At 39.6% G+C, this 22,518-nt stretch overlaps 1 protein-coding gene across 1 annotated transcript in view; it reads right to left on the bottom strand.

The window, feature by feature from the left end:
- Window positions 1-22,518, bottom strand: part of LOC141762066 (thyrotropin-releasing hormone-degrading ectoenzyme-like) — a 151,559-nt gene that overhangs the window by 42,495 nt on the left and 86,546 nt on the right. Inside the window, exon 6 of the mRNA XM_074625906.1 lies at window positions 7,900-8,013. Coding sequence (XP_074482007.1) covers window positions 7,900-8,013 — 114 coding nt within the window. The remainder of the gene's footprint in view (window positions 1-7,899; window positions 8,014-22,518) is intronic.

The raw sequence follows: 22,518 nt of genomic DNA, 5'->3' as shown, positions 1-22,518 counted from the left end.
ACCACCACAAATTACATAATTAGTCAATTAGTTAGTCCATTAGTGAAATGGCACATTTGGATGAAACCAAAATTACTCTGTGAGAAAGAAAAATAAAAAGGTACGAATGAGGCTAAATGAGACTAAATGAGACATCAGCTCTAATTAACAGAGACTTTAAGTCACCTGGAGAGGGAGTTGGGGGGTCCATCTGGTCCATGAGGCCATTATGAACCAGATGGACCCACATGTGGAGGACGGCTAATGGGCCAACAGTCAGTGTAAACACTAACATACACACACACACAGATGGAGGGTCGGAGCTGCGTTCAGGAGCAGCTGCTGAACTTTTAAACGTCTCCGCCCCTCCATCCTCCATCACTTCCACCCTGTCACTCCTCCTCTCCTCCTCCTCCTCCTCTTTTACTTCAACTTGTCTGGATGACAGACGGCTCTCTGAATTCATTGCCTGGCAGGTGTTGCCACAGTTTAGGTCAACAGTTTATTAAACTGAGAGCTGTCACTGCACCAATACTGATGATTCACGCTACGCTTTATGATGCATAACATGACACAGGAGATATCTGTCACACTTTCATGAAGCTGTGACGCCGTTTACATTGAAGTATATATCTTTGTCAGTTGTTATGGCCTCAGATTATAAACTAGACTAACTATTAACTTAGTTTAATTAACCATTTATAAATGATTGTTACTATAAAGTGTTACGTCTGTTTAGAGCCAGTACAACCTTTAAAAACTCTCTGTAAGGAGTTCCCTTTTGGTTTCATTTATTTTATAGCTTTATCAACCCCCCACAGGCCTTTTCCCCTTTGTTCACCTACTTTATTGTTATTTGTAAAGTTAAGTTACGGAGCGATCAATCCTGCAATAAATAACTTTATTTACCAAAATCCATCAGGTTTTATGTTGCTTCCTTTTCCTCCAGAGAGACGGGTTTGATCACAACATCGTGGGCAACGTTGCAAATCACTGAAAACTGTTTAAAGGAGGAGGCTGCAGATGTTCTTTTATTTTTCGTTATTGTCCCAAATCACAGGAAAACAAGAAAATAAATAATACATACTCAGATAATTTTATAGTTTTCATAGTTTATAGTGTTTATTAGGGCTGTAAAATATAAGGCATTAATAACGCATTCATGCACATTCATTCTAACGCCACTAATTTCTTTAACACATTAACACAACTTGCGATTTTTAGGATGTAGTGGCTCAGTTTAAAGCTAGAGTGAAGATACTGGTATCATATGAAACTAGAAAACCTAAAGAATCCATTGGTACCAACCATGTCACACTAGCGTGTCATGAAGGAGGTTAAATAACGCTCCAAACTTACGCTACATTTTGGCGTTGAAAAATTGTCATGGCCATTTTCAAAGGGGTCCCTTGACCTCTGACCTCAAGATATGTGAATAAAAATGGGTTCTATGGGTATCAACAAGTCTCCCCTTTACAGACATGCCCACTTTATGATAATCACATGCATTTTGGGGCAAGTCATAGTCAAGTCAGCACACTGACACACTGACAGCTGTTGTTGCCTGTTGGGCTGCAGTTTGCCATGTTATGATTTGAGCATATATTTTATGCTAAATGCAGTACCTGTGAGGGTTTCTGGACAATATCTGTCATTGTTTTGTGGTGTAAATTGATTTACAATAATAAATATATACATACATTTGGAAATTCCCTTTACATAAACACAAATTTCTCTTTTATTTGTGACACACAGCATGACTTTCAACAACATCTTTTTCGTGCTTATTCTTACAAATTTCCACTCCAGTCTTTTTCAAAATAAAACTACTTAGTTAGTTAGGAATATATCAACGTGGTTAGATTTAGGCAACAAAACTACTTAGTTAGGTTTAGGAAAAGATCACGGATTGGGTTTAAAGAAGAACGGAAGTGGCGTAAGTTTAGTACGGAAGTCACGTGACAAATAAATTATCTTTGACTTCTGAAAAAAAATGTCTAAGTACACGAATCAATACATTAAATTTTTTGATTTCTTGACTATTTCTTTAACTACTGTGCGACTGGGCTGTAAAACCATGTATCTCCAAATTTGTTGAATTTAATAAAATGATCCCTCATAGTTTGAGTGAATTCTCCTTCCTCTGAGGAAAGATTAACCCAGTGGGCTAAAGATCCGTCTGCTGCTCAGTTTCAACCCTCTTGTTTCTCTTTGTTGTATAAAACTTTACATAACTTATTGGGACGTACAGTTTGTTTATAAGAAGAAAGTTAAAACTGTCTCTTGAGGAGGAGGAAGTCAGGACTCCTGACCTCTTCCACCTCCTTCCACTGGCGCCGATCGATATCCGATTCCTCCTTCTCTAAAAGTGCTTTTCCTGCAGATAATATTCAGCCCGGATCTGTAGCAGGTGAAACCCGGTTTATGTTATTCTGCTCAGGTTTGATGCACAGAGTGAGTCAGCTCAAAACACAATAAAATTAGAAATTAATCCTTCCTCAAATTCGCTCAAAAAGTCCCATTCCTCTCCCCCCTCCACCCGCCCCCGACAGACCAACTCAACGAGAACTTCTCTGAGAAACCGTGAACGCTGCAGAACTTTAAATTACAGCACACACACAAACACACACTTCTTCCTGCTTTGTTTCTGCAGAAGTACGTTGTGATTTACTTCCAATAGAGGAATGTGTAACACCCAAACACCTTATCTCACGCACGCACACACAGTCTGCTTCTGAGCGACATGGCATTTTTAAATCCCTGTTACTGTGGTTCTGCACGGCTGGACGCTTTAATTGAAACAAAGTGTTTCCCCAATAACCAGCAGAACGATGATAAAGCGGTCTGTTCCTGATAAAGCAATTTATTTATTATACAGGTTTTTATTTAAAAAAGGCTGTTTCCATCAACAGCGAGTCACGGCGCTGCAGGGAGAGGAAGAGAGCACGGCAGAGGAAATTAAAAGCAAATGAGAACGTGACGAGGAAGGAAATACGCTTCTGTATTACAACCAACCAATCAATCACTGAGCCAATCAGGATGCATTATATCGCTCCTTAAAGATCCCCGCCTCTCAGAAATGTGTTTCTCTTTTATTTATGTTACCTAAAACAGCCGATTAGACTGTTTCAAAATGTAACACTTCATTCAGTTTTATGTGTTAGAACGCTTTCACTTTTACAACGTAGTAGGCCCCTACGCCTCTCGCAATCAAACGTGACTTTAGTGTAAACAAACATGGCAGACGACGGGCAGGAAGTATTAGAGATGTTAGTTTTTACTTTGTACTGAAAATCCACGAAGGATGGATGGATGAAGTCATGGAGACACATTAAATAAACACTAATCAACAAGTTGGTCCTCCATTTCTGAGCTCCATCTTATTACGATTCTCGTGTTGTGTGTACCCGGCATAACTCCAATGCAAAACCATCCGCCCATATGTCCGCAGTTTACCTGACGTTACAAGCACGCTTATTATTTCAGCCGAACCATGATGTCTTTTCTAACCCTAGCCAAGTAGTTTTGTTGTCTAAAACTAACCGCCACCGTTTCACAACGTAAACCACATGTTATAACGGTAACCGTGACCATTTCACAACGTTAATTACATGTGAGCATTCTGCGTCAAGAAACTACGCCAAAACAAGGCTGGGGGTTTCTGCCCAAGTGGCAAAATATGACGAATAAGGATGAGATCACGTTGAAAAAGACCAGAGGTGGAAACTATGGCGGCAGATCTCGAGCCGGACATTCATGTGTATGGGAACCAGGATTTAGGTATTTTAAAGACAACTCAGAGCTAACGTGAGATAACTGTGACTTTAAAACACATATTTAAGAGGTGGAGTACTAGTCACATCAATTCAAAACTAACATAAAGAGACAGCTGCAATATTTACAGCCAGAGAGCAACACATGGTACACATATTATAGGAAAAGTAACACATTTAAATTGTGAAGAAGAAAGTGCCGCACACCAAACTAATAAGAGTCTTTAGCAGAACATTGAGAACCAGCAGTTTTTTAGCTGTTTTCAGTCGGTTGCTTTCACACCTGTAGTTTTGTTCTCGTCTAACTGTCATATTGCTTCTTCAGCTCTGCATGGAGCCATAGGAGGAAAATCCAATGTGAAAGGAAGTCTTTACTGGACCTGATGGGTCCTTTTATTATATCTGATGGTCACAAAGAGAGTGTGAAAAAATAATTGGTTTTAGTCAAGGCTGCAACAAGACCTCATAAATACTGAAGGATAGGCAGAAAATGTTCAGTCTGAACAAAGCAAACACACCAGACTTCATTTGAAAATGTACCAAACGGGCGTGAAAGGACCTCAAGATCTCTCGGGTTCGACCCAACTCATGCATTTCTTTAGCATCAGTGGGATTAGACAACACAATAAAAGACCACATTTGGTCTTTCCTTAATTCTGTTTACAACGGTTTGTGTTTGCATTTGTTTGGGCGAGTCATTAAAGCAGCTTAACAGCCAACTTTTCATCGCTGTATAGCTCCTATTCAAGCTGATCACCTGAAGAGAGGTGAGAATGTGCACATTAGTGGCCTTTTCAAGCAGCTCATACCCATCTGAATAGAGAGAGAAAACCTGGATGAACACACAGTGAGTGTTTTGTGCAACAGAGGAGTGTTTTTTAAAAAGTTAAAAAGGTTTATTTTGCAAGTGCTGTAGAAACAAGTCAAAGACAAATTATGAAAATGGGACTTTTTCGCTGTGGTCCAACATTTAATTATCTTTATTTAATTTCCAATTACCAATACAATGTGTTTTTCTATAGTGAGCAACAACTGTAATATCTGTTTCGTATGAACACAATAGAGCAGTAATGAGGGACTGACCCCAACTTTACCTCAGTGGTGGAAATTAACTGGACTCATACTTATTTGTGTTTTCTACTAGAGATCAACCGATATAATAAGTTTGGAGCAGGAAAAAGCAGATTTATTGGACGATATCTTCTTTACTTCTGCAGCAGCCTAGTTGGCCTAATTCGTGAGAGAATCCTGAAGTGTGATTTGGTGGATTTCATCATTGGAAACAGTTTCTATTTATTTTAGGGCTGTCAAAGTTAACGCCGTAATAATGCGTAAATTTTAAAGCAACTTGTGATTTTTAGGCTGCAGCGGGCTCAGTTTTAAAGCTAGAGTGAAGATACTGGTATCATATGAAACATGAAAAAAGCTGTAAAAACCTTCAGAATATAGAGAGGAATGAAACTGGAAAGTTTGGTGGATATAAGTGCTGCTGAAGTGGAGATTTCTGGCTCAGAGTCAGAGAAAAAACTAATTTAGAGAAAGCGGCCTTTAAATATATGGATTTTAAAATTCATACATTTTGAAGACACTACAGGTGAATAGGATAACAAATGTAACTAATAGATATCACCATGAAACTTCCACAGTTGATTACTCACATCAAGACAATTATTTTTTTATATTACACCTTTTTTGAAATGTTATGTTTAAATATGCAAATGTGGCATTATCTTATTAAATATGTGCTAATTTTCATACATTTCCAGAACAGAAATCTGAATATTGGATAAAACCAGGTTCAAAAGTCTTGTTTTATTTTGTTAACATATTAGAGTCAAAGGTTTTTACAGAGTGAATTTCGGATATCTCTTTTTATCACTCCATAAATCAGAAAATACTGCCAACAGCCATAAAAAAAAATCAATTTCCTCTATGTTTTTATGAATAAAATGTTGTATAAATCAGGCTATGAATGATATATGAACAAACCCCTCTGTAAAGACCTTCAGAATATAGAGAGGAATGAAACTGGGAAGTTTGGTGGATGTAAGTGCTGCTGAAGTGGAGATTTCGGGCTCAGAGTCTGAGAAAAAACTAATTTTAAAGATACGGATTGTTAAATGTCATACATTTTGAAGACACAACAGGTGAATAATACAAAAAAAAAAGTAACTAATAGATATCACCATGAAACTTCCCAGTTTGATTACTGACATTAAAACAATTATTTTTTGTATTACAAGTTTTCTGAAATGTTATTTTTAAATATACAAATGAGGCATTATCTAATGGTAACTTTTGGTGAATTTAGGAGAAATCTACACCTAAATGTGTATTTTGGATGTTTTCTTTCCACTAGTCTGAAAGAAGACATGTTATAACAGCGAAATAACCCAAAATCTCTAAATTAACCAGTTGACCAAACAATGTTTTTGCCTGTAGTGTCTCGCCTTAAGATTTTGAGTTAGTTATTCCACCACTAAAACACTCACTGACGGCATTATATCTGTTAATCTGAGCTGAATATAAAGAGGCAGAGAGACAGCAGGTCAGAGGTGAACGTCCACCAACAGATAACTGATGTGAAACAAATAGACTTCGACTTCATAATCGAAAATATGAAATATTCATGTTTTAAAGAGAGCAGAGAACAATCGATATTCACCTCCTCCTCTCTTACAAATTGACATTTACCCAATGAGAAAAGAAGCTTCATTAACATTTTTTAAAGTGTGTTTGCAGTCAGTTTAACCCTTGGTTGGTGAACCGGTAGTAGATATAATCATCCATGTTGTCATTTAATGTCAAAAATCTCAATATATATTATGACATATTCTGGAAAGTCAACTGAGAGCAGTTTATGGAAAAACATCCAGACAGGAGGAGCTGTTTTTGGCTCATCCACTAAATTAAATAATAATTCAATATTGTCATTAAAGTCTGAGGATATTCTTTAGTTTTCAGCCGCTATTCTGTTTTTCAGAGGTTGTGGCGGGTTCAGTTTTAAAGCTAGAGAAAAGATACTGGTATCGTATGAAAGTAGAAAACCTAAAGAATCCATTGGTACCAGCCATGTCATACTAGCTTGTGGTTAAGGAGGTTAAATAACGCTCCAAACTTACACTAAATTTTGGCGAGGAAAAACCTGGCATGGCCATTTTGAGCCGGCTACAACCTAAACATCACAAGTTACGTTAATGCGTTAAAGAAATTAGTGACGTTGAAACAAATTTGTGTTCACTTTGACAGCAATAATCCCAATATATTGAATGGTTAACCCCGTATCATGATACGTAACGTATCGCCATATTCCTCCAAATACACAGCCCTAGTGACCAGCTGTTATAGGATATTACTGATGTGTTTTTAAAGATTTCAGTAGGAACCAATGAGCTTAGTATTGAGAGAGACGGACCAACATATTGTTGGTTTTGGTCTGCTCTTGGGATTTGCTGACAATGTGAAAAATAAAGAATAATAAATTTGGTTTAAAATGGTCAGAAAACCGTATTCCTCTCCTCCCTGTAGTCGTATCTAACAATGCAGACCTTTTCTGTTTTATTCTGCCACCAGCTCCAGTATAATGCTGCTGAATGGGGTTTTGTTAAAGTTACTCGAAGCATCCACACAAAGTGTCCCAGTTACTCTGGATAATCCTCAGACCTTCTGTCAGCAGCTTCCGCTGGGAATTACTGTATATTCTGCCAAAACACAACCGTCACCAGTAAAACCAGTCCACAGAGACTCTGAACTGATTTGGTTTCATATCCACAGTTTGTTTTTGTCTCTTACAAAATAGATTTGGGTTTTTTTCTACCTGTGTTGTATTTGGTGTCTGGAGACTTTTAAATGATTTACTCTGAAATAAAATTGAATTCATGTCTGACCGGCTGACTCACCTGAAACCATCAGATGGCAAAACAAAATTAAATTTCATGAGCGAGCAGACGGGGTTTCAGAATATCTGAAATCACCTCAACATGCTGAACTGAAAGTTTATTTCCTGTTTGTCTTCAATAAAAAAAATCTGATATAAATAAATTAAAGAAATATATAATAAAGTGGTATTTGAAAACCTGACAGAAAGATTAATGATGAATGATTAATGAATACCTCGTTTCAAATGAATAAAGTTTTTTTTACTCACCATGTTCCACTTTGGGAAGAGGAAGTCGGTGCCGACGTACTCGAAGAAATGAGCAAAACCTTCTTTTAACCAGACGTCCTCCCACCAGACCGGAGTCACCAGATCACCAAACCACTGAAAGACACAGAAGACATTATTGATGTGATGCTCCGTCAGGTATTATTATTTAATCTGAAATGATTTATAAACTCATGTGGACAGATTCTGGTGGTGTGTTTAAAGAAGCAAATGTCCAAATAAAAGAAAAATGGTTCACAAGTTGAGCTTTGACAAAGAGGAATACATTTTCATCGTCAACATAGAGGAACATGACTTGAAACCACTCCTTACTTAGCATATAGTGAATTATATTTACTGTCCGTCATTTTATTTGCATTTCTGAATGTGAAACTTTTGCTCTATATAGTGCCCTCCAAAAATCCCAAAATGGAATTTAATAAGTTTAGTCCTTTCCTCTAACAATCCCACAATGCAATGTTTTGTTTTGTATTTATTCTGATGCGAAAAATACCGTTGTTCGCGTATAAACCTGATGCAAAATGATGATTATTCATAAATGTTTAACAGGTTATATGTTTACTATCTTAGTTTAGAGTGTTAGCATGCAAACATTTGCTAATTAGCACTAAACACATAGTAGAGCTCAGGGTGATGTATTTTTGTAGTCCAACAGGAAGTTAGCATCGCCCCGGTTCCCTCGACAAAAAGCCAATGGGATTTTTCTATTTAGTTTGGTTTACAAAAAACATCATGGTTGGGCTTAAAAGTATGTAAACTAAGAAAAATACCTGAAAAAACAATGGTACATAACTACGGAAAACACGTCACAAACATCACTAACGTAACTTGCAAAACAAAACAGCGGTCTCCTGGTTGAAAGTGTTTGTTGGACTCATCCACCTGGCTCCGGGCATCCATCCCAAAAATCAAGAAAGGCGCTCTTTCGTGTGAGCGGGCTGAGATATTCCAGTCTAGACCGACAAACAGATTGACATTCTCATCCCTAGAGCCACTAGCTGCTAGCGTGACAACAATTCAAGACGCCACAAAAGGCACTGACTATACATTATTACTGCAAAAAGGAACAATAGTGGAGACAATGAAAAACAGAAAGTCAAATTAAATCCAGCCTCTGAGTAGGGAGAGAGAAGAGTCCTGCTCCTCCTGGAGGACCGACTTGGTCTCCATCTAATGACGCCAAAACCAGCAGAGCGTCTGTCCTGAGCCGACCCGACGAAGCAGCTCTTGTTCATCAGAGACGCCGCAGGGAAACCAGCCGTGTTGCCCCCAAAGTGTGACAAAAGACAACTGTGTGTTTGGTGCTCATTTATATGGCACGCCTCCACCTGATTGAACCGCGAGTGTGTTCTCAGGACGCCTCGGAAGCAACGGTGGAGTCTAATAAAGGCGTTGCACGTAGAAAATAGACTGAACTTTGCTGATAGTGGAACGTATGGCCACAAGAGTAATGCATTTGGACCCAGGCTGTTTCCTGGCAACGCAGCCTGAATGAAAACGGTGCAACGTTTGGGAACAAATGTGTGTCCCTGCCAGCTTTTGTTTCTGAGTTCGGAGCGTTCCCTTTAAAGCTTCGGCTGCCGAGCGAATGGCAGACGATCTTATAAAAAAGTTTACCTCTAAATTCACTTTAAAGCGTCATTAAAGCAGGAAAGAGACACTTTGCAGTTTGCATACCTCAGCACGGTTACTCTGCATATCTGGCAGCGCGTTCTGCACTAAATTGTCCTTCAGCTGATCAAAGTCTGGATGTAAAGCAGAGCGAGGCTGTGCACGTACTGTATATGTGTATGTGTGTGTGTGTGTGTGTGTTTAAGGCCTATTTGCATCTCTTCACCCTGCAGTTGAAACAAGTCAAGTTTAATTATGTCACCCAAAGTCTCCTCACGGTGACAACAAAACTGGCTTCTGTACAATTAGAGTAAATGGAGCCAACTGGGCCTAAACTGGGACAGATACTTCCACCAGTGCAAACCAATGTGAAACCCACTTCAATGGAGCGTCTGCTGCACATGCAGCTGATAATCAAACACTAGCAGGTGGTGGAGATGCTGCGGTGGCACTTTAAAGATAAGTTGTCCAAGTGGTAAATATAAGTAAAGGGCCTAACAACTGCCTGTGTGCAGGAATCATTGCAGCAAACTGTATCTTAATTTATTTTAAGTGTTGGCAGTGCGTCTTTCTTTTAGAAATCCAGCCCGTGTTGCCAGATTGGGACGGTTTGTGCCCATTAAGTCGGACTGGTTGATGAAATTTGGGCGGCTTCTGTCGACATTTGGTGGAGTTTTTGAAAATATTGTGAAAACCAAACAAGCTGTCAAAACTCAGTCAACTTCATTGGGCACATTCAGTCATATTAATAACTCATTTAATTTAAGAAATATTTGAGTTCAGTCGTCTTTCGGGATAACGGAGGACCTACTTACCTTGATGTTATTGACATTGACTAATTTGTGTATCTGGTTGTCTGATTGCTCTGATTGGTTGCCTGTTTATCTAACATTTTATTTTTGGTTATCTGATACAGATATAAAGCTTTGTATGCTTATGATGTGTCTTCTATCGCGCATGTACTGGTTCTATGGTTTTACACTGGTTTTTGTTATGATTTGGGCTGTTTTTATTGAATTGGGGGGGTTTTAAGTTGTGATTGGGCTGGAAACTGTCAATCTGATCTAGCAGCACTAAATTCCAGCCGTGAGAAACCATTTTTAATATATTGTAAATGTTTATTAGTATGGCTGCAACAACTATTCGATTAAAATTAGAGCTGTCAATCGATTAAAATATTTAATCACGATTAATCGCAAATTAATCACACGTTTTTATCTGTTCAAAATGTACCTTAAAAGGAGATTTGTCAAGTATTTAATACTGTTATCAACATGGGAGTGGACAAAAATGCTGCGTTATGCAAATGTATGTATTTATTTATTATTGCAAATCAATTAATTGACAAATATAGAAACACACATTTGTAAACACCGGAATCTTTCCTATATTTACCATCTATCCCATATGATGACATGAGCCAGACAAGACCTTTTCTCCTAAGCCATTTTATATATATAACATTAAAACAGTTTGGTGTATTTCTACCATCTCAAACGGAGTCCTCAGTATATTTAAGTCAAACTTTTCTGCCTTTTATTCCATAAAATGTTGGACAGCTCCTTCACATCTCTCACAGTCTGCGGCTGCAGACGTAGTGAAGCAGAGCGATGTGTCCACACATGCATACTAACTGCCTCCACTTCCTGGCAGGTCGACTGTGCGTCTGGGCAGGGATTCAAACCGACCACCCTGTGGGAGCTGGCAGGCTGCTCAGCTGCTGCCGCTGCCTGGCTCAACAGGCAGCTGGTTCAGCTCCCCGAGGCAGAGCTCGAGTCACACTGGAGACCCTCTGCAGTTCATGGAAAACAACACACCGCCAGATGATGCTGTACTGGCAGGATGAGGAGTGTGAGGTCACTACTACACCTGCAGACGTGAAAACCAATCTGTAGTCGTTCTCTTTATACATCCATGGTCAGCTCCATCGGGGCCGTTTGAATGCATTTAACATAAATGTCAGTGTATGGGTGCTCTACAGTTGTAGCGTCGGCCCATTTGACCACGGAGATGAGAGTGACGGTCGGCTTTACCGCACGTTACCGCGATACGATAACGTTTCCTCACCGTGACAGAGTTAGCATGCAGCTTTAGCCGTGATGTCTAGCTCTGCTTTTCCAGTCAATGTGTGAAACCCAAAGTGTTTCCATACTTTACTGGATGTGTAGTATTTACCACTTTGGATTTAACATGTGAGGGTGCAGGTCGTATCCACGCCCATGCTTTCTGCTTTTTCATTTCAGCTCGCTGCGGTTTGTTTTGGTTGACGGATACGGAACGGATATGACGTCACGTTACTCAGACTACAACAATGAAAGCGGTAACTTCCTTCTACCTCCACATAGACTCAAATCAAGCAAATATATTGATTCTGGTATTAAAAAATCTATTTCAAAATCATAAAAAAAAAAAATCCCACCCCTACCAACATTAGCAATATACTGCAAGAGTGGCATTCAACAGTTGGAGTGTGGAAGCTGAATGTCATCCTAACATTACAACTAAATGTCAAACAAACCTCTGACACAATACAGTGAAGTGGATTTTACTTCTCTGCAGTAATAACCTCAGGTCTGCACTATGTAAAGATAATCATAAACTCCCATATAACTACTTGGACCTATTACATCTACTGAAAAAACGAGGATCAAATGAGTATTTAGTGAGATTTCTCTGTTTAATTATTTGGTATTCTGATCAAACTGCAGTAAAATCAGTTTCCAACTCTTTGATTCTTTTTTTTTTTTCCTCCATCAGACAAACGGCTGCTGAGCTCCTCTTTCATTAAACATGACAGTTTACATTTGATTCCTCTTTTCCTGCTTTGAGAGGATTGTAGCCTTTATCCAGCTGGCTGCTGATGTTAGAAGTGGGTCAGTAAGTTTTTCACTTTTCATCAAATTGGTTTCATGCTGGTACAGTGTGCTTGGGCCTCCTGACAAATAGAAAATATAATTCATTTTACACTGGAGAGCCTCTTGGTGTGGTAGTGACAGACTCAATGGAGAGAACTAATCCTCTATGGTGGTTACAACCGCTCCGATGATTAAAAATGACGACTTCTGTGCTTTCTACAACGCGCTTTGTCTTCATTAGCGCTTCTGTCATCTCTCATCCTGTTTGAGCCTCATTAAAACATTAAAAAAGCCTCTAGTGGGTCGGCCATTTCTGCCATGGGGGGGAAGTTGACTGGGGTTGCTACGGTTCTGCTGTTGCCGTGGTTACAGGCATGCATCGTGGGTGGGGTTCGTAAACTGCAGGAGGGGAGCGATGCAAAGCTGAACCCCAAAGACTGCTGAGGCGGAGGATTCGGGGAAAGTAAAGTCCGACATCAGGAGGAAGGATGATGAGTCAGGAAGCAGAGAGTCGAGAGAGGATGGAGGGATGGAGGAATGGAGGGAGGTCTCTCCATAAGATTTAGTAAAAGCCGAGAAAAGACCAGAGACAGATGGATGAATGCTGAGCAGAAACACGATATAACCTCGGACACCACCAACACACATTTATAGGATGAGGAAGTTTTCTAGGAGGTCGCTGCTCCATCTAATAAACTTTGAAAACTATACAGTGGTATTGATGGGAGTCATATTTTTTATACATACTTACATTTTTGATTACTCTGAACCAGGGTCTGAAATTAACTTTTTTCACTTCCTGCCACTCAGAAATTGTATCTGACACTTTTGAAATCTCTGCGCTAAATGAAGGAACAACATTTTAGATCTGATGTCATTCAATGTTCGATATATTTTACATAAAAAAAATATGATATATATGGTAAATAACAGTGAACGCCTCATAATAATAACTCAATGGCACCTCCGTTAACGTTAGTAGCTCTGTTATTTAACCAGTCAGGACGGTGCTGCCCACAGGCTGCGAACAGCTAACGTTACGAACACTCATCCTGCTGATCTCTACACTGATTTGTTGTTCACAGTGTAGCTAACTGAAACATGATACGGCGTGCGTACGCGTCGTTGTGCATGCGTAACTGTCGGAAAGCATCAATAAGAGGAATCAATAGTCACAGAGACATGAGATGCCAAGGAATCTAACAACTATGGTTCATCCCAACAGCAATCAATAAATCAAATGTTCTGACAAAAAAAAAAACAGAAAAAAAACTTGTATCTGTGGGGTGTAATAAGCCTGTCCAATCATTTAATTCAGCCCGAATGCCTGCCTACCTACCTAACAATAGCCATGTTTGTTGTTTACGTTCATAATGATCATTTTGGAGGGAGGCCTGAAGGGACAGACTGTCTGTGACTTTCTCTCTAGATTTAGGGACTTTTGGAGCTAGTGCTTCCAGCTACTTTCGTTGGACAAGAGTTGGCAATACTGGGCTGGATTTTTAGGTTGGATAATTTTTTTAATCTAGTGTACTCCTACTAGTTTTTTCAGCATTACAATCCTTACCTTTAAATTCATGAGGTGGATGCAAACAGCATGTCTGCTGGATGAGTAAACAGACTCATTTACTGCATTGTGTGATTGATACTCATAGCCAGTGTCTTCTTTAGCAGAAAATTGTAAGTAAACATGACGCCCGCCCCCTCCTCCCCCATCTCCCCAATCCCCAAAAACTACACAGTATTTTTCCAGGCTGCACACCTTCCTCCCTGAGAGCACACAGCTTCAATAACCTCAACCAATTAGAGGGTAGTGCAGTCTGACCCAGGGAATAATTTAGCAGATGACTGAAATAACAGGGCTTTGTTTCTTGTTTTTTTCTGTTTGCGTTGACCCTCGATAACCACTTAACGCAGTTAAAGAGCAGTTTGTTATATATCAGTATTTCTGCCAGCGCCTCGCTGCAGGGATCTTCCGGGGAGAATATTCTGGTGAGACAACAAACAGTGTTGTGGGAACCGTGGTACAGTGACACAACAGTGTAGTGGACTACTTTTTATTTTTAGAAACAGCATTGCAGTTGCTAGCATGCTTAAAATAATCTAAAATTTCAAACTAATGATGCATTGAATTAAAACAAGAGAATAGAGCCGTTTCCTCTCTCAACACCTTCAGTCTTTCCTTCCTTCACCTCTCTCTCTCTCTCTCTTTCTTCCCGTCTCTCTCTCTCTCTCTCTCTCTCTCTCTCTCTCCCTCTCTCTCTCAGAACAAAGCAGATTGCTGCCTTTGATCATCCTCCTCTTCCTCTCCTCCCTCCGTCTGACCCTCGCTGATAAATATTCATCCCTCTCTTCAGCAGAGGGACTGAATCTGATTTACACTTCTTTCTGTTTTTGGATGGAGCTCCTCACGGCTCCATGACAGCCAACACAAAGTGAGTCTTGTGGTTGTCATTTGGCACAAACACTGTTTACATCTACACATCTGTGAGACTAGAAAGAGTTCCACAGTGTCTTCAACTCTGACTGGCTGAATTTGAAATCAACACAACACTCGTAACAAACTCTCAATGCTCCTGCTTAATTAATCGTTGTGTGAGTGGCAGGTTGGGGATTTAAGTGGCCACTGACCAAATGTTGCTAAGTTGTGCAACTTGGTTTGGATAACAAACTATGCTGCAAAGTTATAGACCAACAGGACCTGTAATAAATAACCCATTTTGAGCTGGGATAAGAAACTAGTAACGTCTGGACCAATCTCAGAACCCGTCAGCTATCGGTCTGACGACAGATAAGCCTCTAAAAGGGGCAATATTTCTGGGGTTCAGGTGTAGCCAGCGGATATCCGGGTCAAGACTTCCTTTTTCGTGCTCATTGTTTACAGACCGATTAGCAACTTGAGATGCGCGACTGGAGTTGGAGTTGAGAGACGACATCTACGACCGGATTGTTTCACATGGAGCCAATTTAACAGCTGATTTTAAACCAATAAAAAGCGAAATCATTGTCAGACGATAGCCGGTGGGTTCTGAGATTATATTTCGGTCAATGCATTCTGCTTCTTTTGCTCTCAACTGGGACCGTTTACCTTCATTCAACCAAAGCATGCTCAAACGTGGCACTTTTGTAAAATGATAATTATTAATATAAAATACACATCTTATAGTTTATTTGCATTTAAAAGTAGCAGTATTAGTTCATTTGTCGCCCTGACGGTTATGAGACAAAGACACATCTCTGCAGAGAGACAGTTTGTGTCTTCAGCTCTGTGACTCTGATCGTTTCTCTCATTCTTATTTACTCTCATTATTCCCTATGTGTATGTGATGTTTAAATTGCTATATAAAGACGGCTGGCAGAACCAATCTGTCAACCATAAAACCTTTGATTTACTGCGACAAAACTACACAGCTCAGTGCACGTATGTGTGTGTGTGTGTGTGTGTGTGTGTTCTAGTGTGCTTTGATGCTTCCTGTCAATTAAGTGGAAACAAAAGCAAGACGAATCAGAGCGAAACGCTTCAGCCTGACGAGAGACAGATCACAAACACTGAATGCTAAACACTGTACTCTCCATACTGTACTGACACCTCCAATAAAGCCACAACTCTGTCCGACACAAAAATGTCCCCAACATGAATAAATTATAGTCTATTTTTAAATAAGATATGAACAAAAGTGCATTGAGTTGAATAGTGTTTATATTATTTATAGTTGTTAATGTATGTTTCTTATTGCCAACAGACCAAAACCAACAACGTGTTAGTCCACCTGGTTCCCACGGAGTCATACAGCTTTAAAAACTTCATAAATATATAGATTAGTTTTAAAAAGGCTACTCACTGTAGTTTTTATTAAACAAACGGAGGACACAGTGCATTTGTTTGGGACTATTTTCAGTGGCGGATTAATCCACATAGTGAGTATTAGTGGAAGCAAGACGGTGTACGTATACATCAGGCTTTGCTACACACAATACATTCATTGTTGGGATTAGATTGAATATATATATAGTATATATTGGCATAATTGAAACATTTCTACCCATCGCCTGTGTATATTGGCCTTTAGATCTCTTTTTATATACTTATATATATAGTTGCTATTCACAAAATTTAATTTTTATCTCTGCCAGGTTTAAGCCTGGAGGGGATCATGTAAATGGTAAATGGATTGCATTATATACAAAGTTTTTTCTAGTGTTCCAACCATTCAAAGCTCTTTACACTGCATGTAAGCATTCACCGATTCACACACACATTCATACACTGATGAATGATCAGAGGCTGCCATGCAAGGAGCCGACCTGCCCATCGGGATCTAATCTAAATACTCATTCACACATCAATGCCTCAGCCTTCGGGAGCAATCTAGAGTTCAGTATCTTCATTGTCTTGCTCAAGGACACTTTGACATGTGGACTGGAGGAGCCGGGGATCGAACCGCCGACCTTCCGATTAGTACTACTGGACCCAACAGCCTAATATTTTTGTGCACATTTATGACCGTATGCTCAAGGACCTCCCGTGGTTGTATTTTGGCCATCTTGGTTTTAAGCCATCGCCAACTTGCTTTTTGGTCATCGCCATTTAGTTTTTTGTACGTCGCCAACTTGTTTTTTTGCAACCAGAAGTGACACAAGAGGGTGGAGCTAAGTACAACTGAATGCTGAAAGTGTTATAATTAACTTTGATGAACTGAAAACACACTGTGAAAAGGTTAAAGTTGTAAGACAAAAACACGGACAACTCCCAGACCGGACAACGCCGTGGTAGCGACCCGTCAATCACAAGGTAGCCACGCCCGAAAGCATCCCCTGCTTTATGGTCTATTTGACTCTAAATGGGACCATCATTTACTAAATGAACATCATGCTGTATTGAAGAAGACTTCAAACTAGCGATTGAGACCATAAACTCATGTTTACAATGTTTACTGAGGTAATAAATCAAGTGAGAAGTAGGCTCATTTTCTCATAGACTTCTATACAATCAGACTTCTTTTAGCAACCAGAGGAGTCGCCCCCTGCTGGCTATTAGAAAGAATGCAGGTTTAAGACACTTCAGCATTGGCTTCACTTCTCAGAACCGGAGGTTGCTTCCTGGTTTTATACACCAAGCACAAATAAACTGCTTCAGGTAGTAGTTACGCCCGTGAGAGTTAAAAACCCGTCTGGTACGTTTGCGGTTTAGACGGGGGGGTCGGACAATTATGTTTTTTATTTATTCAATCAAATACAGCAGTGGTCGCTACAGACACACCTGATGGAGATCTGCTCTCTACTGAGTGTTTTTGTTTGTTTTGGGTATTGTATTCACCAAATTACAGCCCATAATTATATACAATATATTTTACACAGTCCACACACACACGTAGATGCACAATAATATATAATATTTAATAAATAAGTGTTGCATCACGGTGTTTGTGGCTTATTATAGCTGTTTAGTTCAAGGTGTGTGAGTGTGTTTTTCAGTGTGTGTGATCACCTACTGCGTAGCGGCTGCAGGACTGTGTGTTCAGCCTCACTAATAAGCCTCACACAGGCACACACACACGCTGGGTGTTAGATGTTTGTTTACGGTCTGTTAATTAGCCTCAGACATGAGCACTAGGCAGCACAACACACACATAGAGCTAAATATAACTGTATTCCTCTCACACATTATTATTGATTAAACCCTCCTGTCCTTCAGCCCTGAAACAGCAGAGACGGCTGTAGGTAGACGTTTGTGTCCAGCCTAATAAAGCATCTGAAGAAATAGATCTCCTCAGAGGCCATCTTCATATTTTGGAGAAAAGGTTTCATATATGTTAATTTAATTGTGTTTTTAAGACGTATCCGTAATAACCATCATTTATAAATGGTAAATTAAAATATAATGATATTATAAAATAATTAGTTTATACAGTCTGTATTGTACATTTCATACATTTTGAAGACACCCCAGGTGAATAGGGTGCAAAAATGTAACTAATAGATATCACCATGAAACTTCCACAGTTGATTACTGACATCAAGACAATTATTTTTTTCTATTACACGTTTTTTGAAATGTTATGTTTAAATACGCAAATGAGGCATTATCTTATTAAATATGTGCTAATTTTCATACATTTCCAGAACAGAAATCTGAATATTGGATAAAGCCAGGTTAAAATAAATTCTTGTTTCATTTAGTTGACGTATTAGAGTCAAAGGTTTTTACAGAAGGGATTATGTATCTCTTTTTATCACTGTAGAAATCAGAAAATACTGTCAACAGCCCTAAAAACATCAATTTTCTCCATGTTTTTTGGAATAAAATGTTGTATAAATCAGGCTATGAATGATATATGAACAAACCCCTCAGTAGAAACCTTCAGAATAAAGAGAGGAATGAAATTGGAAGGTTTGGTGGATGTAAGTGCTACTAAAGTGGAGAAAACCTAATTTAGAGAAAACGGCCTTTAAAGATTGTTAAATTTCATACATTTTGAAGATATCATCATTAATAGGGTAAAAAATCTTAACTAATAGATATCACCATGAAACTTCCCCTGTTGATTACTGACATTAAGACAATTATTTTTTGTATTGCAAGTTTTCTGAAATGTTATGTTTAAATATGTAAATGAGGCATTATCTAATGTCTAACTGTTGGTGAATTTAGGAGAAATCTACAGACGCAAATAGACAAAGTAGTAAAATAAAAACCTAAATGTGTATTTCGGGTGTTTTCTTTCCACTCACAGTAGTCAAAGGACTCCGTTTACTGCCGCCAAAAGTTAAACTATGCCCAACTTTTAGTTGGGTCTCACTTCACCACAGAATAAAACGTCCAGAGCTCGCAGGGCTCAGAGAGGCCACCGCAGCTTTCTATATAAACATTGCATGCCAGCTCGCCATAGGCCGCACTTTGCCGCTGCTTGGTGTATTTCCAGCATAAGGCTTCACGGATCGACAACATCATAACCGACGGTCAGGAGGTCACGGGTCAAAGCAGACTGTAGATAGAAGGAATTATTCGGTGGCTGGAGAAGGAAAGCTGAGCATCAGCGTGAGCCAAATATAAAATAAAACACAGAGAGAGAGAGACGAAGAAGAAGTGAGGTGAAGTCAAAATGAAGAGAAAGAAAAAGCGTGAGACAGGTAAAGAGAGAGAGAGAGAGAGAGAAAACAATGAGATGATTTATGGCTCCTTGTATTCTAATGAACTCTATGCAAACATGGTCGGCAGTAATAAATTATCCACTTTGAACCAAAACACTGCAGAGAAAAATATACACTGACAGCTTCAACACGCTCACATACAACAGTGTGTGTTTACCCTTGTGCTTATGTCCTTGTGAGGACCAACTGTACATTTGAATTGTATATAACACTTTGCTGCACCACTTTTTCCACCAAATTAGTGTGAATATGCATTTTTATAAATGCAGGAAAAACAGCTAAAAATAGGTGACAGACTCCTTTATCATTGCCAGTAGACAAGTATAACTTCCTGTTTTGTTTCTGGGGTGGAGGGGCCTATATTCTCCTACTTGCCCATAAGCAGATGTGACAGCGTAATGTTAAGTTAGAGACTTGATTTGATCTCTTTTTGTTATTTTCATAATAAACCATTTTATGTCTTCAAACTTCTTGGCATCACGAACAGAATTCAAATCTGTCTGAAGTCGGGTCGGCTCATTTATCAGAGTAGGAGGTTTATTAAGATGATCTCAGACTGAAAGCGTGAAGCATGAAGCCTGTCAGTGTTTTTGTTTCAATGAAAACAACAGGAAGGTCACACTTCGAGGTAATTAATGTGCAGATATGAGAAAATCATTCATAGGTGTTGTTACAAATGCTAATGATCCTCCAACACAAACTCAAAGTCTTGTCTCCTCACATTTTGGGTAAATTAAGTCATTAAACTAACTTCCTTTGTTAACTTTGGAAGAAATGTTACTTTACTCCTGCAACCACTAGGAGGAGCTGTAACCTGTAACAACTGAAATCAGAAGCCTTCCAGCCTTGAAGATGACATCAGACCATAGACTGAATATAAGAAGTAGACGTAGTCTCCCTGACGTCACTCATTGGTTTGTGGACTACGGTTTCGAAGCCTCGAGTTCAAGATTTTGGCTGACACCATTTAGTTTTTTGGTTGTCGCCATCTTGGTTTTTGACCATCGCCTTCTTGGTTTTTGACCATCGCCTTTTTGATTTTTGACCATCGCCTTCTTGGTTTCTGGCCGTCGTCATCTTGGTTTTTGGCCGTCGCCTTCTTGGTTTTTGGCCATCGCCTTCTTGGTTTTTGGTCGTCGCCATCTTGGTTTTTAGCTGTCGACCTTGGTTTTGGTCCGTCGCCTTATTGGTTTTTGGTCGTCGCCATCTTGGTTTTTGGCCATCGCCTTCTTGGTTTTTGGTCGTCGCCATCTTGGTTTTTAGCCATCGCCTTATTGGTTTTTGGTCGTCGCCATCTTGGTTTTTGGCCATCGCCTTATTGGTTTTTGGTCGTCGCCATCTTGGTTTTTAGCCATCGCCTTATTGGTTTTTGGTCGTCGCCATCTTGGTTTTTGGCCATCGCCATCTTGGTTTTTGGCCATCGCCATCTTGGTTTTTAGCTGTCGATCTTGGTTTTTAGCCGTCGCCATCTTGGTTTTTGTCCATCGCCTTATTGGTTTTTGGCCGTCGCCATCTTGGTTTTTAGCCGTCGCCATCTTGGTTTTTGTCGGTCGCCTTATTGGTTTTGGGCCGTCGCCATCTTGGTTTTTAGCCGTTGACATCTTGGTTTTGGGCCGTCGCCATCTTGGTTTCGGCTGAAACAATCCTCCTGATTTCCAGATGGAAATCTCTTAAAGGGTTAGACTGGGTTTAGGTTATTATTAAAAAGGTTAGAATGGGTTTACACATGCTATGGTGTAAGTGAAGACAATGCAGTACGTCTATTGGGGATTCTCAGTGATAGAAATATGGCTGTGTGTTGAAAACCCCTGACTCTGCTGTCAGCCAGCCAGAATACACACTGTGTGCTATTTCTGCCTGCATATGGTTGAATTAATGAGAGAGAGAGAGAGAGAGAGAGAGAGAGAGAGAGAGAGAGAGAGAGAGAGAGCAACAGATGAAGAGAGTAAATCTGTATTCCTGAATCTCATCCCAGTGTTTTTCTTTGTCCGTTTTAATTAACAGCTGATAGAAATAAACCGACTGCATCTCCTAGCAAACATGACGTGTGTGCACAGCAATCAGTTGATAGAAAGCACTGATTATGTATTAATTTTACTGCACACACACCTACTAGGCACACCTGGACATTGGACACACACCTTTAATCTTTGCACACACACACACACACACACACACACACACACACACACACACACACACACCTGTAGACCAGCTCATGCTCCATATATAACACCAGAATATCCACCTGTCACCTTTATGGGCTCACAAACCATAATTGACCTGCATGTCACCTTAGATATCATCTGTAACACATCATGTGTATCACCTGAATAAATCACTTTGACCACACTTGGCATCAACATGCATCTTGGGCGATCCGATCCAAAGTGGACAGCTCTAAGTACAGGTGTGATTGTAACCAAGATGCATGGAGGACGCATCAAGATCTGATCGCTCAGACCACATTCAGAGGTGGCCTGTGCCGCATATGACCACATTCTTTTGGCAGTATGTACGTGAATGTGTCCCTAGGACACATTAAGGACCGCATACTCAACTAACGTCCTCTGCGTAAGCGGAAGTACGTACTCATTCAGGAGCCGACGGCATCAACTACAACTACAACAATAATTTGGAAAAGCCCATAGAGATATATTACGTCAAACATGTTGGGTGATTTTGTTTTCCTGGAACACGCCAAGGAACAAAGCCAGTCTGTATTGTTTTGATTTCTTCTTCGTCTTCTTTTAATTTCCAGCAGAAAAGGAATGGGAGGTGCATTGCTTCCTCCCACCGGTTAAAAACAACAACACAATTTGGTATATAGAGCGGGAAGTGACTTTGATAACTATAATTTATTTAAGAATTATGTTAATGTAAGTAATCTACAGGTCGCCACAATGTGACTGTGTGAACAGAGGAATACTTATCAGACACACACAGTCCATGTCTCGCAAAAACTGTTTCTTTAAAACAGATT

The sequence above is a fragment of the Sebastes fasciatus genome, chromosome 23, assembly GCF_043250625.1.
Source record: "Sebastes fasciatus isolate fSebFas1 chromosome 23, fSebFas1.pri, whole genome shotgun sequence".
NCBI classification, from domain to species: Eukaryota; Metazoa; Chordata; class Actinopteri; order Perciformes; family Sebastidae; genus Sebastes; species Sebastes fasciatus.
Note: the sequence above shows the minus strand (reverse complement) of the source record. Positions and strands in the feature narration are given on the sequence as shown.